General features: G+C 64.2%; 3 protein-coding genes across 4 annotated transcripts in view; 2 read left to right on the top strand and 1 right to left on the bottom strand.

Annotated features, from left to right (window-relative positions):
* The window catches only part of RBM6 (RNA binding motif protein 6), a 58,326-nt gene extending 57,754 nt beyond the window's left edge, over nucleotides 1–572 (bottom strand). The window contains exon 1 of one of the 2 annotated variants that reach the window (XM_084214342.1): nucleotides 507–572. The gene's annotated coding sequence lies outside the window, so the exon portion shown is untranslated. Of the gene's footprint in view, nucleotides 1–502 lie in introns of both variants that reach the window. The other variant, XM_084214343.1, reaches the window with a different exon arrangement.
* A 178-nt stretch (nucleotides 573–750) lies between these two features.
* On the top strand, nucleotides 751–5,995 carry MON1A (MON1 homolog A, secretory trafficking associated). The gene is made up of 6 exons (XM_084214203.1): nucleotides 751–903; nucleotides 2,173–2,314; nucleotides 2,542–3,009; nucleotides 3,201–3,966; nucleotides 4,062–4,209; nucleotides 4,663–5,995. Exons 2-6 carry the CDS (start codon nucleotides 2,188–2,190, stop codon nucleotides 4,801–4,803), a joined length of 1,650 nt encoding a protein of 549 aa, XP_084070329.1. The 5' UTR covers nucleotides 751–903; nucleotides 2,173–2,187; the 3' UTR covers nucleotides 4,804–5,995.
* Nucleotides 5,996–7,916: 1,921 nt separating this feature from the next.
* Nucleotides 7,917–15,047, top strand: MST1R (macrophage stimulating 1 receptor; the record flags this gene model as incomplete). The annotated part of the gene is made up of 20 exons (XM_084214548.1): nucleotides 7,917–9,134; nucleotides 10,305–10,493; nucleotides 10,575–10,700; nucleotides 10,778–10,948; nucleotides 11,132–11,301; nucleotides 11,390–11,567; nucleotides 11,652–11,797; nucleotides 11,905–12,066; nucleotides 12,209–12,302; nucleotides 12,405–12,632; nucleotides 12,712–12,858; nucleotides 12,936–13,095; nucleotides 13,173–13,265; nucleotides 13,342–13,575; nucleotides 13,659–13,739; nucleotides 13,812–13,993; nucleotides 14,067–14,176; nucleotides 14,272–14,437; nucleotides 14,515–14,651; nucleotides 14,730–15,047. 20 exons carry the CDS (start codon nucleotides 7,917–7,919, stop codon nucleotides 14,980–14,982), a joined length of 4,245 nt encoding a protein of 1,414 aa, XP_084070674.1. The 3' UTR covers nucleotides 14,983–15,047.
* Nucleotides 15,048–16,255: the final 1,208 nt, after the last annotated feature.

Below are 16,255 nucleotides of genomic sequence, written 5' to 3'. Positions count from 1 at the left end.
AAGATGGACACACATATGACCTGGTGCAAAAAAGGCCCTAATCTTGATCAGACCCTCAGAACAAGACTGAGATACCCACAAACACCACAGCTACTGTCAGCGATACACACGTGACAGACCCCAACACCACCGTGTGGGATACCGTATCCTGATCCAGGGGCCGAGCATCCCAACCCCACAACCCACATCCCACTAGGGCGTGGGGTTCTGATGAACACCGAGCCCACAGCACGCAGCTGCGGGCCCACAGCGCCAGGCCCTGCCGCCTCACGGCCGGCAGCGGGCCGACCCCAGCCTCACTCTATTCCCGAGCCACGGGTGACCCCAAAACAGACACCCCCCCTCCCCCCCCCGCCTCATGGACTCCGCAGCCTCCCCTCCTCTACCCCGGGCAAACCCACCCCGGGAGCCCCTCGGGATACTCTTCGACCCTCCCACCCCACTGAGCGAGATCCCCTTTATCCCAGGCGATCCCCTTTATCTCCCGAGAGACCCTCATCACCTACTCCTCCTCTTCCTCCTCCTGCTCCGCCGCTCCCGCCTCGCACAGGCCCCACGGCCGCCACGGCGAGAACCCGGAACTTCCGGCTCCCTCCTCCCCCTCGGACGCCCAGGGGATGCTGGGAATTGTAGTCTCTGTCTCCCGGTTCCTGCCGCCCCTTCTCAGGCGTGTCCTTGGGGCTCACGGACTACAGCTCCTATGATCCCCCTTGGAGCGCACCGCCTACAACTCCCATGATGCCCCGCGGCGGGTCGCCGCGATGGCGGGGGTGTCGCCGCGGTCGGGGCCGGGACCGGCGGTAGGGCGGGAGGTGACCGCCCGCCGCCGGCTCCGGGCCCTTTTCCGACCCGCCTAGGCTGTGCCCAGGGGGCTGCAGGGCGGCCCCGGGAGGAGCCGCGGAGGTGGGTCCCTGCGCGCTGTCATTAGGAGGGGTCCTGGGCCTGGGTCGTGTCGGGGCTGCAGGAGCCGTGACACCTCAGCGCCGAAGGCGGAAAGGTCGGGGTGGGTCCGTGCTGGGCCGGGGGGTCCTGAAGTGAGTCCTGCCCACGAGAAGGTCAGCAGGGTGAGGAGGAAAGGTGAGGACGGGGCCCTGATCCACTCCCCAGCACCCTCCAGGGCTGTCACAGGACTTTAGTGGGGTGTCTGGCTCCCCGCGGTGCGGACGGGATCCCAGAAAGCTCCCCAGCACTCTCCAGGGCTGTCACAGGTTCCCCTGGATGAGGACAGAGCCCTTATCTGTTCCCCAGTACTCTCCAGAGCTGTCAGGGTTTTGTGGGGTGAGGATTTAGCTCTCCGGGGGACGTCGGAGCTTTGACTCCAAAGTCAAAGGAACTTTGAGCCAGTTCCCCAGCACCCTCCAGAGCTGTCACAGGTTTGGGGGTGGGGGCTGCATGAGCTCCCCCAGGTAAGGACAGGGCCCTGATCCACTTGGTGATACCCTTCAGGGCTGTCACAGGACTTTGTGGGGGCTGGTCTGGCTCCCCCAGGTGCAGTGTTAGTGGGATTGGATTTGGGAGCAAAAGGTGTGCTGGGGTACAGAGCAGAGCCCGGGCTCCATGAGCTTCCCCAGCAGCCAGGTTCAGAGGCACAGGCTCCTCGCCAGCCTGCCTGCCTCCTGTTGCTTTTGCTTGTGCTCACTTTTGGGCTGGTTTTCCCGCAGGGAAGGGAGGAAGGAGCGGGCTGGAGGCATGGCCTCTGCTGGAGAGGGCAACCAGCTCCTGGGGTGATGCCATATGTGCCAGCTCACGAGGAGTGTCACCAGCCTCGTCCCATGGCAGCCGCCTAACCCGGTCCAAGGAGGGTCATAAACCCCTCCCTTTGCAAACACGAGGCCTCTGGGATCTCAGGTGTAGGGACAGGCCCCATCTGGGGCCGTGGCCCTTCCCCCTCGCTGCACAGGGAGACTGAGCAGCTTTCACAGGGGAAATCAGGGCCAAGCCTGGATGAAAGGTGCCGTGGCCAGGGGCCTGGAAAGAGCTGGGGCTGCGTGAGAGAGGAAATCCTGCTGGATTAGAGCAGCTTTCCTGACATCTCACCAGGGCTCGGAGCTGCCTGCTGAGCCAGCGGGATTGGGCCACGGGTGCTGGCCTGGCCCCGCTGGAGAACAGAGCAGTTCAGGGCCTGCTTTGAAAGTGAGGGGACACAGGGGTGACACTGTGGGTCACGTGCAGGTCCTGCCCCGAGGAATGGCTGCAGATGTCCATAAGAAGAAAAGCTGGGAAGTGCCCAATGGGTCCCTGGCGCCAGGAGATGGGCAGCACACAGAGAGGTCTGAGAGCCCCACGCCGGGGCTGGCACAGGGCACGGAGCCAGGTATGGAGCACAGCTCACCGAGGGGGGAAGCAAGGGGGGGGGAAAGAGTAGTTCCTCATGCGAGCTGGGACCTCCCCCTGTGGGCAGGGGGAGATGGGCCCACTCATCACCAGCAGGACCCGCACCCACAGGGTGCTGTGGGATGGGGAGAGGAGGCAGGTCCCCTCTGCATCCTTCCCCTGCATGGGGGACACGTGGACAGATGCTGCACGGCCTGCTGTTCCCAGGGGCGGGCCAGGAGGGAGCCATGTTCGTGCACACCCGCTCCTACGAGGACCTGACCAGTCCCGAGGACGGGGCGGCCGCGGCGCGGAGCCCGGAGGAGAGGCGGGGGGAGCCGGCCGAGCAGAGCAGCATGGAGCAGATCAGCAAGGACTTCAGTGAACTGAGCACACAGCTCACGGGCATGGCCCTCGACCTGGATGAGGAGATGAGGGCAGGCAAGGAGGGGAAGCTGGAGCCATCCCCGCAGACCACCCGGCGCGACTCGGTGCTGTCGGGGAAGGAGGAGGAGGACGTGACCATGGACGCCTGGCGCTTGCACCGGAAGCACGTCTTCGTGCTGAGCGAGGCGGGCAAGCCCGTGTACTCCCGCTATGGCTCTGAGGAGGCCCTGTCCAGCACCATGGGTGTCATGATGGCCCTGGTGTCCTTCCTGGAGGCCGAGAAAAACGCCATCCGGTCCATCCATGCAGGTACCGCCCTGGGGGGGAAGGGAATGGGGGGGTCACGGCCTGCCCATCCATGTGCCTGCCACCATGGGCCATGTCACCTGTCCCCAGGGACAGATGGGTTGCTGTGGGGAGAGGCTGCAGCCTGGCTGTAGGCCTGGGGAGCCAGGCTCACAGGTCTGCCCCCGGTCCCCCGGGGGCTCCGTCCCAAGCAGATGGCTACAAGGTGGTCTTCGTGCGGAGGAGCCCGCTGGTGCTGGTGGCAGTGGCACGCACCCGGCAGTCGGAGCAGGAGATTGCCCATGAGCTGCTCTACATCTACTACCAGATTCTGAGCCTGCTCACCTGGACCCAGCTCAACCACATCTTCCAGCAGAAGCAGAACTATGACCTGCGCCGGCTCCTGGCTGGCTCCGAGCGCATCACCGACAACCTGCTGGACCTCATGGCCCACGACCCCAGCTTCTTGATGGGCGCCGTGCGCTGCCTGCCCCTGGCCGCCAGTGTCCGGGACGCTGTCAGCAGCAGCTTGCAGCAGGCCAAGGCCAAGAGCCTGGTCTTTTCCATTCTACTGTCTGGGAACCAGCTGGTGTCTCTCGTGAGGAAGAAGGATCAGTTCCTTCACCCCATTGACCTCCATCTGCTCTTTAACCTCATCAGCTCTTCTTCCTCTTTCCGGGAGGGTGAAGCCTGGACTCCCATTTGCCTCCCTAAGTTCAACTCCAGCGGTTTCTTCCACGCCCACATCTCCTACCTGGAGCAGGAGATGGACCTGTGCCTGCTGCTGGTCTCCACTGACCGTGAGGACTTCTTCACCGTGTCCGACTGCAAGCGGCGCTTCCAGGAGCGCCTGCGGCGGCGGGGGGTGCAGCACGCTCTGCACGAGGCCCTGCGCACCCCCTTCTACAGCGTCGCCCAGGTGGGCATCCCTGACCTCCGGCACTTCATCTACAAGTCCAAGAGCTCCGGGCTCTTCACCAGGTGAGGCCCCGGGGAAGAACTGGGCCAAGGCTGTGGCACGTGGCATGGGCCAAGCCCCTTCTCCAGTGGGTTAATGGGGTGCTGTGTTCCTGCAGCCCCGAGATTGAGGCTCCCTACGTGCAGGAGGAGGAGAAGGAGAGGCTCTTGGGGCTTTACCAGTACCTGCACAGTCGGGCCCACAACTCTTCACGGCCCCTGAAGAACATCTATTTCACAGGCCCCCGTGAGAACCTCCTGGCGTGGGTAAGGCTGTTGGTGGGGTTTGGTGAGCCTGTCTTTTCTGGCCCTGCATGGTGGGGGAGGGGGGTGGTAACACTACACAGCACCAGCTCCATGGTTCCCAGGGAGGACTCCAGCCTATGCATGGTTGTTTTGGGGGTGAGCTTGCCCCTGTATGAGGGAGGGACAGGCAGGAGTAGCAGTGGGAGCTGGTGAATTCCAGCACCAAGGGCTGTGCCAAGCCCTGTCGTGAACTCAGGGCTGTGGAGAAAACCCACTGTGGGGCAAACCCCAGGGTTTGGTTCTCCCACTTCTGAGCAAACCAGATGCCACCCATTTAGGATACCCCACTGCCACTTTGTGTCCCTGCACTGGACCCCCTCTGCCCATTGCTGGTAGCCCATGGGGGGAAGGAGGAGTGCCAGCCCCAAGTGGGGCACAGTCCTGTTCCCAGCATGTGTCCTGTCCTTCTCCCAGGTAACCAATGCCTTTGAGCTCTACGTATGCTACAGTCCCCTGGGGACCAAGGCTGGCGCCATCAATGCTGTCAACAAGCTCATGAAGTGGATCCGCAAGGAGGAAGACCGACTCTTCATCCTCACGCCTCAGACGTACTGAGGGCATCACCCAGGGCATGGATGCAGCTGGGAGAGCCCCCACTGTGCTGGGGAGCCCATTCCCAGGGATTCCTGGGCTGTGCGTCCAGGGGAGAGGGCATGGTGGGACCCCAGAGCACAGGGAAACCCCACCTGCGGGACTGTCCAACCTGGTTGGTAGAGATGGGGTGCACAGAGAAAGGGAAGGGGATGAACAGGACTTTCTCTCAGCTGCAGGCAGTGCCCCAGCTGGGGGGCCTGCTCTTCCTCCACAGTCCCCAGCTCCATTCCTTGTTGTGGGCGTCCTGGAGTGGGGCTGCTGGTACCCCAGGTTACTAGAGGGGAGCAGAGCCCCAGGGTCCTGCTCTCTGTGCCTGGCACCTCCCTTCTCTGACATCCTGTGGCTGTGCCAAGGGTGGGGGTCGCCAGGGGAGATGTGGCAGCGCTCAGGGGAGCCCTATGTTGCTGTGCCCGCAGATGGCGGGTGACACTGTCCAGGCGAGAGACAGGGCTGGCCTGGGACACACACTGCTCCTCTCCCTGCCTTGGGGGATGTGGACCTCCCAAGTGCCAGGGAGCTTCTGCAGCCCCCGGGTGGGTTTGCCCCCTTGGCATCTGTATGAGCCTGGACCCTTCCCACTGTGGCTGTGAAAAGGATGTCTGTCCCTGGGGATGCTGGCAGGCAGGGTGGATCAGCCTGTCCCAGCTGGGACAGCAGGGTCCTGCCCACCTCACCCCAGGAACACAGAGCTGCTCCAGAGAGCCAAGGTGCCGAGGTGTTTGTCAGGGTGCTTGTGGGCTCATGGTTCTGGCTGTGGGTAATGGATCCTAAAGGGGCAGCTCAAGCACATCTCCTTGGAGACCCCGCCAGTACAGGACCATGGAGCTCCCCAGCCCATGGAGAGTTTTCCCCTTGGCACAGGAGCACCTGTCCCCCAAACCCAGCCCCTCGAGCTGGCTATGCTGAGCTTCCTGCACCTCCCTGGCCACCCCAGGCAGTGGTGTGGGGCTGAGCACCTGTGAACGGCCCAACTCCATGTTTTGGGGCTGTCTGAATAGTGCTGGAATACGTGTCTGAGGAGGGGCAGAGCCATCAGGGTGACATCCCGGCACAGAGGGAGTTGGGAAGGATCCGGCAGGGCTAGCACAGGGATCTGCTCCTGTATTTATGCTCCTGCCAGAGTGTAATCGCTTGTCTTTGCTCATAAACATTATCTGGACCCTAAGTTAAGTCTTGTCGCGTTCCTGTATATTCACTGGAGTGGGGGGATGACCAAGCTGGGCAGGAAGTTTGCTCCAAGTTTTGGTACGGTGCAGTCCAGCCCCAGCGATCTGCTGGGAGCCGGGAAAGCTGCCTGGGAATGGTGCGGGGCTACCGGGTTGTGCTGGCAGGAGGCGGCGCTGACTGGAGATAGGGAGCGGCAAAATCCCCGGGCTGAGCTGGCCACGGCCAGCTCATGTCGAAACCGAGAGGCGCAGCCGGAGGAAGGAGCTCTTGGGTAAGGCCCGGAGCCAGCGGAACTGCCGGGCCTTGCACAACACGGGGCGGGAGCCTAGGGGGGCTGGGGCTGGCCAGGCGGCAGGCACAGGGCATTTTCGGCAGGCTCAGCCGCTCCTGGGACCAAAGTCCCCAGCACCCCTCTCACCTGGAGGAAAGGTCCACGTGCAAAGCTGGGGTTCACGGGCCCAGCGTCTGAGGGCAGCAGGGCACTTGGAGGGCAAAACCATGCATGGATCGGGATGTAAAGAACCTTCCCACATCCCTACGAACAGCAGTCACTCCCCGAGGTGCTGGCACCTCCTGCCACTGCAGGCAGCCAGGGAGGAAAGGGACATGAGACACAGAGTAGGCACAACAGAAATAATGCTCACAGCTGCCCTGGCAAAACTGTGGCTCTCCCAGCCCTGCTCATTTCTCCCACCTGGGAACTCCGATGCTGAGCCTGCCGCACCCCTCAAGGCTGCCCTGTTGGCCTGGAAGCGAGCAGCGAACGCGGGGCTACCGCGGGAACTGTGGGGAAGCGGCAATTTCCATTCCATGTGTCGGGGTGTCAGCTGTCCCTACGGCAGCGGGGCTGGGGGCTGCGGCCGAGGGGCCACGGGGTACCGACATGCAGGACCCCACTCGTACCCAGGGATGCTGCTGGCAGCCCCCTCCCAGCCACGGGGAGCCCCCGACGGCCACCCGGACCGGCAGCGGGCAGCGAGGCAGTGTGTCAGCCCTGCACCCGTGTTCCGATCAGCGGCCCCGACACACACCCGTGCGCCTCTTGGGCACCGTGCCCAGCCGTGCCTGGCTACCCGGGAGTGCCCAGCGACCTCCGGGAACCCCGATCTCCTTGTTTCCCCGCACACCCCCGTGCCCCCGGGCTGCGTGCGCCGGTGCCGGCCCTCGAGGAGCCCCGGGCGGTGCGGGGGCAGGTCCCGCCCACCTCGTTCCGCCCCGTCCCGTCCCGCCTCGCCTACTCCGTCCCGGCCCCGCTCCGCTCCGCCCTGTCCCGGCACGGCACCGCACGGCACGGCAGCGCCCAGGTGAGCGCCCTGCCGCCCGGCACCGCTCGGATCGGACCGGACCGGACGGATGGGGCGGGGGCAGCCGGAGCCAGTGGAGATCCCGGACCTGGTGAGCTGCGGCGGGGCCGGGGGTGGAGGCCGGGCGTTGTTCGGGGTCCCAGTCCCGGGAAGCTGGCGGGGGCCTTGTCCTAGTCCTGCGGGGATCCCCAGTGCCCGTTGCTGTCCCGGAGGCTGGGAGGGTCCCTATCCCAGTCCCCGGAATGGGTCATTGCAGGGCAGAGATGCCCCGGGGTGACAGGCAGCGTCTGTAGGTGGCAGAAGGCAGGATTTGTCCCTCTGCCACAGGCAGCTTGGCATCACCTCCTACTCATGGTATTTCGGAAGAGGTTTGGTGTGACTGATCCTCCCTCGGCACTACCCATCGTCATCTGGCCCCTGGGAACCCTGGCAGCCCCAACTGACGCCCGGCTGTGGCTGTGCCTGGGTCCTCACCTAAAATAAGCGGGTTAAACCCTTCCTTTTTTATTTTGGCAGATGCAATGGTGGCCCATCCTCCCTCCGTTCTGAGCCTGCTGAATGCTGAGCACAGTCGATAACCCTACACCAGTGGCACTGCACAGCATGGGCCTGTTGTGCTGCACGTGCCTCTGGCTGCTGCTCGCCCTGGCCCTGCTGGGTGCCGGCGCCTGGCAGTGTCCCCGCATCCCTTACAGCTCCACCAGGAACTTCTCCATCCCCTACACACTGCCCAGCCTCGATGCTGGCAGCCCCATCCAGAATGTTGCTGTCTTCACCGACTCTGATGGCCCAGTCGCTGCCTTTGTGGCCGTCCGCAACCGCATCCTTTTGGTCAGCCCCGAGCTGCTCCTGCTCTCCGTCCTTATCACCGGCCCAGTGGGCAGTGCCAAGTGTGAGATCTGTCACCTGTGCCCAGCCACCACAGATGGCCCTGAGGACACAGACAATGTCCTGTTGCTGCTGGACCCACTGGAGCCATGGCTGTACAGCTGTGGCACGGCACGGCATGGGCTGTGCTATCAGCACCAGCTGGAGGTGCGGGACGGTAAGGTGGCCATCACAGCCACACACTGCCTGTACTCGGCCACGGGCAACAGCCCTGCCTTCTGCCCTGACTGTGCGGTCAGCCCACTGGGGACCAGTGCCACTGTGGTGGCCACCTCCTATGCCTCTGTCTTCTACCTCGGCTCCACCATCAACAGCAGTGTGGCAGCACGGTACAGCCCACAGTCGGTGTCCATCCGACGCCTGAAGGGCACCTTGGATGGCTTTTCAAACGACTTCCAGTGGCTGACGGTGCTGCCACAGTACCGTGACAACTACCCCATCCACTATGTGCACTCCTTTGCCGACGGGGACCACGTCTACTTCCTGACGGTGCAGCCGGAGCGGCCGGGATCCGCAGCGTACCACACACGCCTGGCGCGGCTCAGCACCCACGAGCGTGACCTCCGCCGCTACCGCGAGCTCGTCCTCGACTGCCGCTTTGAGTCCAAGCGCCGGCGCCGGCGCAGCGGCGGGGAGGATGCTGAGAGGGACATCGCCTACAACATGCTGCAGGCAGCCCACGCTGCCCGCCCTGGTGCACGGCTGGCCCGCGACCTCGGCATCAACGACACCGACACGGTGCTCTTCGGTGCCTTTGCTGAGAGCCGGCCGGAGAGCCCAGTGCCACAGGAGAACTCGGCCGTCTGCGCCTTCCCCCTCCACCTCCTCAATCAGGCCATGGAGGAGGGCATGAAGAAGTGCTGCGGTACCGGGCACCAGCCACTGCTGCGGGGGCTCAGTTTCTTCCAGCCGGTGGAGTACTGCCCACACAATGTGAGTGCTCCACCCTGCGCTGCATCCGGCCCAGGGACCCTGGGGGTTGGCTGGGATGTGGGAAAGTGGGTTCAGGAGCTGGGAAACACTGGTATAACGGGGTGGATGGTGGGGTGGGGTAGGGCAGGGCAGGGGGAGAGCGGCATCACCCAGGTGTGAGTCAGCCCAGCAGCCACCCACCACCTACTGCAGGGGCTGCTGCGTTCTGGCAGCCCTGGCTGCACCAAGGAGGCCGGGTGAGGGTGGGGATCCTGTGAGCCCCCCATGGTACATGTGCCAGCACATGGGCACACTGCCATATGTCACACTTTGGGCCAATTCCTCTCCTGGTATGGCCTCTCCAGCAGCCTCGACAACAGCCCCTGTAGTAACTGTCCCTGGACCCCAGCCACCCTCTCCAGCTTGTTTATGTGTGGGGGAGCAGGAAAGCCACAGGGCCTCGGTGCTTCTTAGGCTGGATGTGTGAGGTGCGGGCTGCTCCTGCCTTGTCCCCCAGGCCCAGCCACCGCCTTCTCTGGGCAAATAAACCGCAGGCGGAAGTGCAATTAGTCACCAGGGTTCCTCGTCTGCCACAGCCGCAGGGCAGGAACACCGCGTCCCAGGTACAAGCCCCGGCATGGCCAGGATGCAGATGGGTGGGCACCCTGGCAGGGCCCCCCCGTCCCAGCACATGACACGGGTTTTGGTGTCCTCAGCCAGGCTCAGGGCAAGGTGCAGCCAAATCCCCTCCTCTTCCTGCACAGAGCAGACAGCTCACTGCTCTGATTCACACTGTAGCAGGAGAAACTCAGAGGGGACCCGAGCCCCTCTGCATTGGGACTGTCCAGTGGGGACCCCATGGCTCCTGGTGTCCCTCTTCCACCCCAGGCCCTTGCTGAGCTCCAGGGGTCAGGGAAGACCGGTTGGAGTGAGCATCCTGTGGTGCCAGCACGAGTAACTATATCCAGATGGGGTGGGAGGGGAGGGCAGGATCTGACGCCACATGGGGGACTGAGGGACGGCCTGCCGATGTGGTTTATTCTCCAAAATTTTCCTAGCCTGGAGGGGAACTTAAGCAATCTGGTGCTGCCCCAAAATGTCTCACAGATCAAGCTGGTGCCTACCTGTGAGCGTGTGGGAGTTGGGGTGCCAGGGCCAGCTTCAAGTCACTCACCCCATGTTTGGCCACAGGTGAACCTCTCAGCACCGGTGGTCAACACCAGCTGCTGGGATCAGCCCACCCTCGTCCCAGCTGCCTCCCACAAAGTGGACCTGTTCAACGGGCAGCTGACAGGTGTCCTCCTCACCTCCCTCTTTGTCACCGCCATGGGAGATGTCACTGTGGCCCACCTGGGCACAGCAGAAGGACACGTCTTCCAGGTGGGATGGGGGGGTCGGGTGGGATGGCAGGTCCTGGCAGGCTGTGGGGTATGCTCAGCCCCCTGCTCTGCCCTGCTGCAGATGGTGCTCCAGCGCTCCAGCTCTTACCTTCTGACCTTATCCAACTTCTCCCTGGGAGAGCCGGGGCCAGTGCGAGGTGCCATGGGGCTGCAAAGCCACTCGCTGTTCTTCACTGCTGGCACCAAGGTGAGTGGGGGGTCTGAGGGGCATAGGGTGGGCATGGAGCTCCATGTGTCCCCCTCACCTCCACTCTCCGTCCCCAGGTGTGGCTCCTGAACGTCACTGGGCCTGGCTGTCGCCACTTCTCCACGTGCCAGCGCTGCCTGCGGGCTGAGCGCTTCATGGGCTGTGGCTGGTGTGGGGATGGGTGCAGGCGCCGCCACGAGTGCACCGGCCACTGGGTCCAGGACAGCTGCCCACCCGTCCTCACCGACGTAGGTCTGCGCTGCCGTCCCCCTGCTCCTCATAGCTCCCAAGCACTGGGATGGGGAGGGACGTAGCAAATGGGGGGGCGTGGGACCCCCTCCCTGGGATGGGTGTTGTGTCCCCCATAGAAAGTATTTCTGGACCCGAGACAGTCACTGCACTTTGGGGTGACACAGGTGCCTCTCCCACAGTTCCATCCCCGGAGCGCCCCGCTGCAGGGTCAGACACGGGTGACACTCTGTGGAATGACCTTCCGCTCCCGCTTGGACCCCGACCCCGGCCGCAGCCCCCGCGGTGCCTGCCGGGTGGCAGTGGGACGGCGAGGCTGCACCGTGCTGCCGGGAGAGAGCGAGAGCTACAGGTGTGCAGCGGTGCTGGGAGAGAACAGCAGCAGGGAGGGCTCTGGGGCTGCCCCCGGCCTGGGGCTGATCCCCATCACTGTTCCGCAGACCTCTGCCCACCTCGCGCCGCAAGGAGTTTGTGGATGTGCTGGTGTGTGAGCTGGAGCCGGGGGGGCCGGCAGCCCAGGGGGGCCCAGCCGACGTGGTGCTCACTGTGGAGGAGCCCGCCAGAGCCTCTGGCTTCCGGGTCTACGGCTCCGCCACCCTCGGCGGCTTCGTCTTCGTGGTACGGTTCCACACTGGCAGTGCCCCTGGCAGGGTCGGGGGATTTGGCTCATTCACCAGTCCCACTGACCCCATCTCTGCTCAGGAGCCCCACGTCAGTGCCCTGCACCCCCCGTTTGGTCCCCGGTGGGGTGGCACCCGCCTCTCACTCCATGGCAAACACCTCTCGGCAGGGAGCAGCTGGCGAGTGATGGTCAATGGCTCCGAGTGTGCCCTGACAGGGCAGCCCAGGTACACCCCTGCCCTGCACCTGGCACAACGGGGTCCCCAGCACGGGACGGGCACGGGGGGCCCCTGCAGTCCCGCTGTCCCCCCGGCCACGGCTGTCGTGTCTCCAGGCAGGGCAATGGGACAATCCAATGCACGGCTCCCGCCGCCGGTGGCCTGGGCGCCGCCCGGGTAGCCCTGTGGATCGACGGGGAGGAATTCCCGGCCCCCGTGCCCTTCCAGTACCGCCCTGACCCCGCCGTATCCGCCATCGTCCCCAGCTGCGGCTATGAGTGAGTGCGTGGGCTCCCTTACCCGGGGTGAGGGACAGCCCTGTCCTGCCGCTGCCCTGGCTGGGCTGGACGACGTGCTGGGAATTGCAGGCACCCTGGGGACCATGTGCACCCCGGGGAACCTGATCCCTGCCCACTGTAGGGGCTCGCTGCTCACCATTATCGGCGCCCACCTGGACTCCGTGTACCGCGCCAGGATCCGCTTTGAAGCCGGTGGTGTGGTTACCCAAGCCACGGTAAGCACCGGGGTGTGGGGCCATCGCCCCCCGGCCCTGACCACCCCACCGCAATCCCCCGGGCACATTCAGAGCCGGTGCTCAGCATCTCCCTGCCCACAGGAATGTAAGAACCCGCTGGCACCAGACCGGCTGCTCTGCCACAGTCCAGCCTTCCCCTTCGAGAGTAAGGTGGAGGTGGTGCTGGGGAACCTGAGCGTGCTGCTGGATGGCGCCGACGGCCGCTGGCTCTTCCGCCTCCGCTACTACTCCCAGCCCAAGGTCTACCCCTTGGAGCAGGAGGGCAGGCGGCTCCGCCTCAAGCCCGGCGACGATGAGATCGAGGTGCACGTACGTGGGGCAGTAGGGTGAGCCGGAGTAGGGGTTCCACTGCCAGGACCCCCGAGCTCACGGTGCTCTGTCTGGGCAGCAACTGGGGCTGGATGCCGTGGCCACCTGCATGAACATCACCATGACGGTGGGGGGCTTGGACTGCCACCCCAACGTCCTGAAGAACGAGGTGACGTGCCGCCTGCCCCGCGAGCTGCGCCTGCCCCCCGCTGGTGCCCCCGTGGAGGTAGGAACCCGCCGGGTGGGCAACCACCCGCCCCAGTGTCCCCCCACCCCATCCCTGCTGAGCCCCTGATCCTCCAGATCTGTGTGAACGGAGCCTGTGAGGCGCTGGGCTGGGTTCTGTCCCCCCCCACATCGCTGGACCTGGCCGCCAGCCTGGCTCTGGGCACCGGCATCACCTTCCTGGTCTGCTGCATCCTGGCTGCCGTACTGTTCCGCTGGCGCTGGAAGAAGAGGCGGGGTGAGTGCCGTGCTCGCCGGGCACTCTGATGCCCCCAGATCCACACCACCCCGTACCTACCCCATTGCTGCCTGCAGGTACGGAGAACCTGGAGCTGCTGGCACAGCCCGGCCGCAGCGACCCGCCTGTCACCACCCAGCGCCCCGGCGTCGACTACAGAGAGGTGCTGGGTAAGTGGGTGTCGCCGGTGGGTGGCGGGGTGCTGGGTGCTGCCAGCCCTCACCCCGCCTCTGCCTGTCCCGGCAGTGCTGAACACAGCGGGCACTCCCGGCCCCGTGGGGCCCCGCATACGAGTCACCAGCGCCGGTGCCAATGGCAGTGCTGGTGCTGGTGCGGCGGGCGGGGGATCCCCCGTGCCCCTGCTCAGGACCACATCTTGCTGCCTGGAGGATCTGCGGCCGGAGCTGCTGGAGGAAGTGAAGGACATCCTCATCCCCGAGGAGCGGCTTGTTACCCACCGCCACCAGGTCATCGGCAAAGGTGACTCTTTGGCACCCCGATTTGCCTGTGGCGTCACCTGCCCAATGTGTGTGGTGCCAGCTTTGTGCCACCCATCCCTGCAGGGCACTTTGGCAGCGTCTACCATGGCACCTACACGGACCCGCTGCTGGGGGACCTGCACTGCGCTGTCAAGTCCCTGCACCGTGAGTAGCTCCCCCTCCCGTGCGTGCTCCCATGGCACAGCAGCGGAGCGGCCACAGCTCAGCTCTCCGCAGGCATCACGGACCTGGAGGAGGTGGAGGAGTTCCTTCGCGAGGGCATCCTCATGAAGAGCTTCCACCACCCGCAAGTGCTCTCGCTGCTGGGGGTGTGCCTGCCCCGCCACGGGCTGCCCCTTGTCGTCCTGCCCTACATGCGCCACGGGGACCTGCGCCAGTTCATCCGCACCCAGGAGCGGGTAGGGGGTACCCCAAGGGCGGTGGGCAGTGATGGGTGCCAAGGTCTCCATGCTCACCATTCCCATCTCACAGAGCCCCACAGTGAAGGAGCTCATCGGCTTTGGGCTGCAGGTGGCCCTGGGCATGGAGTACCTGGCGCAGAAGAAGTTTGTGCATCGGGACCTGGCAGCCAGGAACTGCATGTAAGTGTGGCTGTGCCCTCCAGACCTCCACCCCAGAGCAACTGCCTGGGTCTGGGGGTGCCCAGGAGTCCCCACCTCCACCTGGTGCCCTGCAGGCTGGACGAGACACTGACAGTAAAGGTGGCTGACTTTGGACTGGCACGGGATGTGTTTGGCAAGGAGTACTACAGCATCCAGCAGCACCGCCACGCCAAGCTGCCTGTCAAGTGGATGGCGCTGGAGAGCCTCCAGACCCAAAAATTCACCACGAAGTCTGATGTGGTAGGCATGACCCCCCTCCCCGTCCCGTCCCCATCTCCATCCTGCCTGTGCACCCATGGCAGCTCTCTCCTCGGCAGTGGTCCTTTGGGGTGCTCATGTGGGAGCTGCTGACACGAGGGGCATCGCCGTACGCCGGGGTGGACCCCTACGACATGGCTCACTACCTGCTGCAGGGGAGACGCCTGCCACAGCCCTCTCACTGCCCCGACACCCTGTGAGTGCAGCTGGGGGTGGGCAGGGTGGCAGGGGTTGTCCGGGGGGCTGCCAGCACTGACTGGGGGCGTCGGTGCAGGTACAGGGTGATGCTGAGCTGCTGGGCGCCGGTGCCCGAGGAGAGGCCATCCTTCACTGGGCTGGTGGGTGAGCTGGAACGTGTCCTGGCCACTCTGGATGGTGAGCACTATGTCAACCTGAATGTCGTCTACACCAACCTGGACTGGGGTCCTCCCTTTCCCCCTGCTGATAGCGAGGATGAGGATAAACATAATGAGGAGGAAGAAGAAGAGAAGGAAGAAGAGGAGGACGATGACACATCTGTGTGCTGATGGGATTCCCTGCACCGTGGGGTCTCCCAGACCCCCATATAGCATTGGCACACTCCCCTGAGGAGGGATGCAGTGTGCAGCCAGATGCTATGGGGCACCCTCCCTATGGGATGGGTGCTGGGAGGCAGCTGGGTGCCATGGAATGCTCTCCCATGGCTCACACGCAGACCCTGCTGGCTGCTCCCCAGGGTTGGTCCCACACCACAGGATGCTGGGGGCTCAGCCCTGCACTGGCTGGGAGGTGATGAGTCTGTGCTCTGGGGCTCAGTCCCATAGTGGATGGGTGCTGTGGGGCCCCATACCCAGTGACTGCTGTTGGGTAGCCTGGCCTACCCAGGGCTCCCATGGAGTTTCCAGCCTCTGGGCTGCTCAAATCACTCATTAAAACCTAATTATATTTTTTCCCTGGCTGAGGCTGTGTCTTTGAGGGGGCTGTTTCCCAGGTTGGCAGCACCCTCGTGCCCCTGCAGGGGTGAGGTGTCTCCCCACCCACTCCTGGGGCACCCACCTCATGGGAGACACTGAGGAGGGGGCACCCACTGTTGCTGTGCCAGTGAAAGGAGGGCATCTGCACAATGGTTCTGCTGTGGCCACCCTGGAACCATCCCCCACTGCCTGCCTCGCCGGGGCCCCACTCCGCACCCTGCGTCCCACCATGGCCCTCTGACCTTGGGATGTTTAGGAGGCTTTTGCTAAAAGTCCTCCTCCCAGCCACATCCAGCCTGTGGCCCGAGTGGGTGTGAGGCACGAGGCATGTGAGGAGTACCTGGGCATGGGGTGATGATGTCCCTGCAGTCCTGGCATATGGGCCACCTTGCCCCCAGGATTTGTGACATAATGGATGCCTGGGGCATGGAATTGCAGTGTCCATGGGATAATGATGCTCCTGGGATGATAGGTGAACAGGCATCAGATCAGGATGCTCTTGGGGTTGTAGGTGCCCAGCCATGGGGACATGGAGCCCAGGGCATGGGATTACAGTGTCCCTGCCACTAAGGTAGCCGTGGAACCACAGGACCTGTGATCACAGTGAGAACAGGATGGCATCCAGCCCATCTACTGCTCCTTACCCTGCTTGCCTGCACAGGGTCCAGTGGGGCACACTGCCCCAGGCTTGGGGCTGCTGTCTGGTGACAGAGAGTCATTACCAGCTTCACTTAAAGACACCTTTATTGCTTCAGTACTGCCACTGCAGGGGACGGTGGAGCTCATGGCAGGGAATATTAAGGGCAAGCCCAGGATGGGCAAGGGATGCACGGTGTGTGACTGTGGG

The sequence above is a fragment of the Fringilla coelebs genome (assembly GCF_963513975.1).
Source record: "Fringilla coelebs genome assembly, chromosome: 13".
In the NCBI taxonomy this organism is placed as follows: Eukaryota; Metazoa; Chordata; class Aves; order Passeriformes; family Fringillidae; genus Fringilla; species Fringilla coelebs.
Note: the sequence above shows the minus strand (reverse complement) of the source record. Positions and strands in the feature narration are given on the sequence as shown.

Bases quoted from the DNA above. Each gene is read 5' to 3' on its own strand.
- MON1A (XM_084214203.1), top strand. From the start codon at position 2,188: ATGGCTGCAGATGTCCATAAGAAGAAAAGCTGGGAAGTGCCCAATGGG. The intron at 2,315-2,541 runs GTATGGAGCACA...TGCTGTTCCCAG, and splicing joins GGCACAGGGCACGGAGCCAG to GGGCGGGCCAGGAGGGAGCC. The intron at 3,010-3,200 runs GTACCGCCCTGG...CGTCCCAAGCAG, and splicing joins CATCCGGTCCATCCATGCAG to ATGGCTACAAGGTGGTCTTC.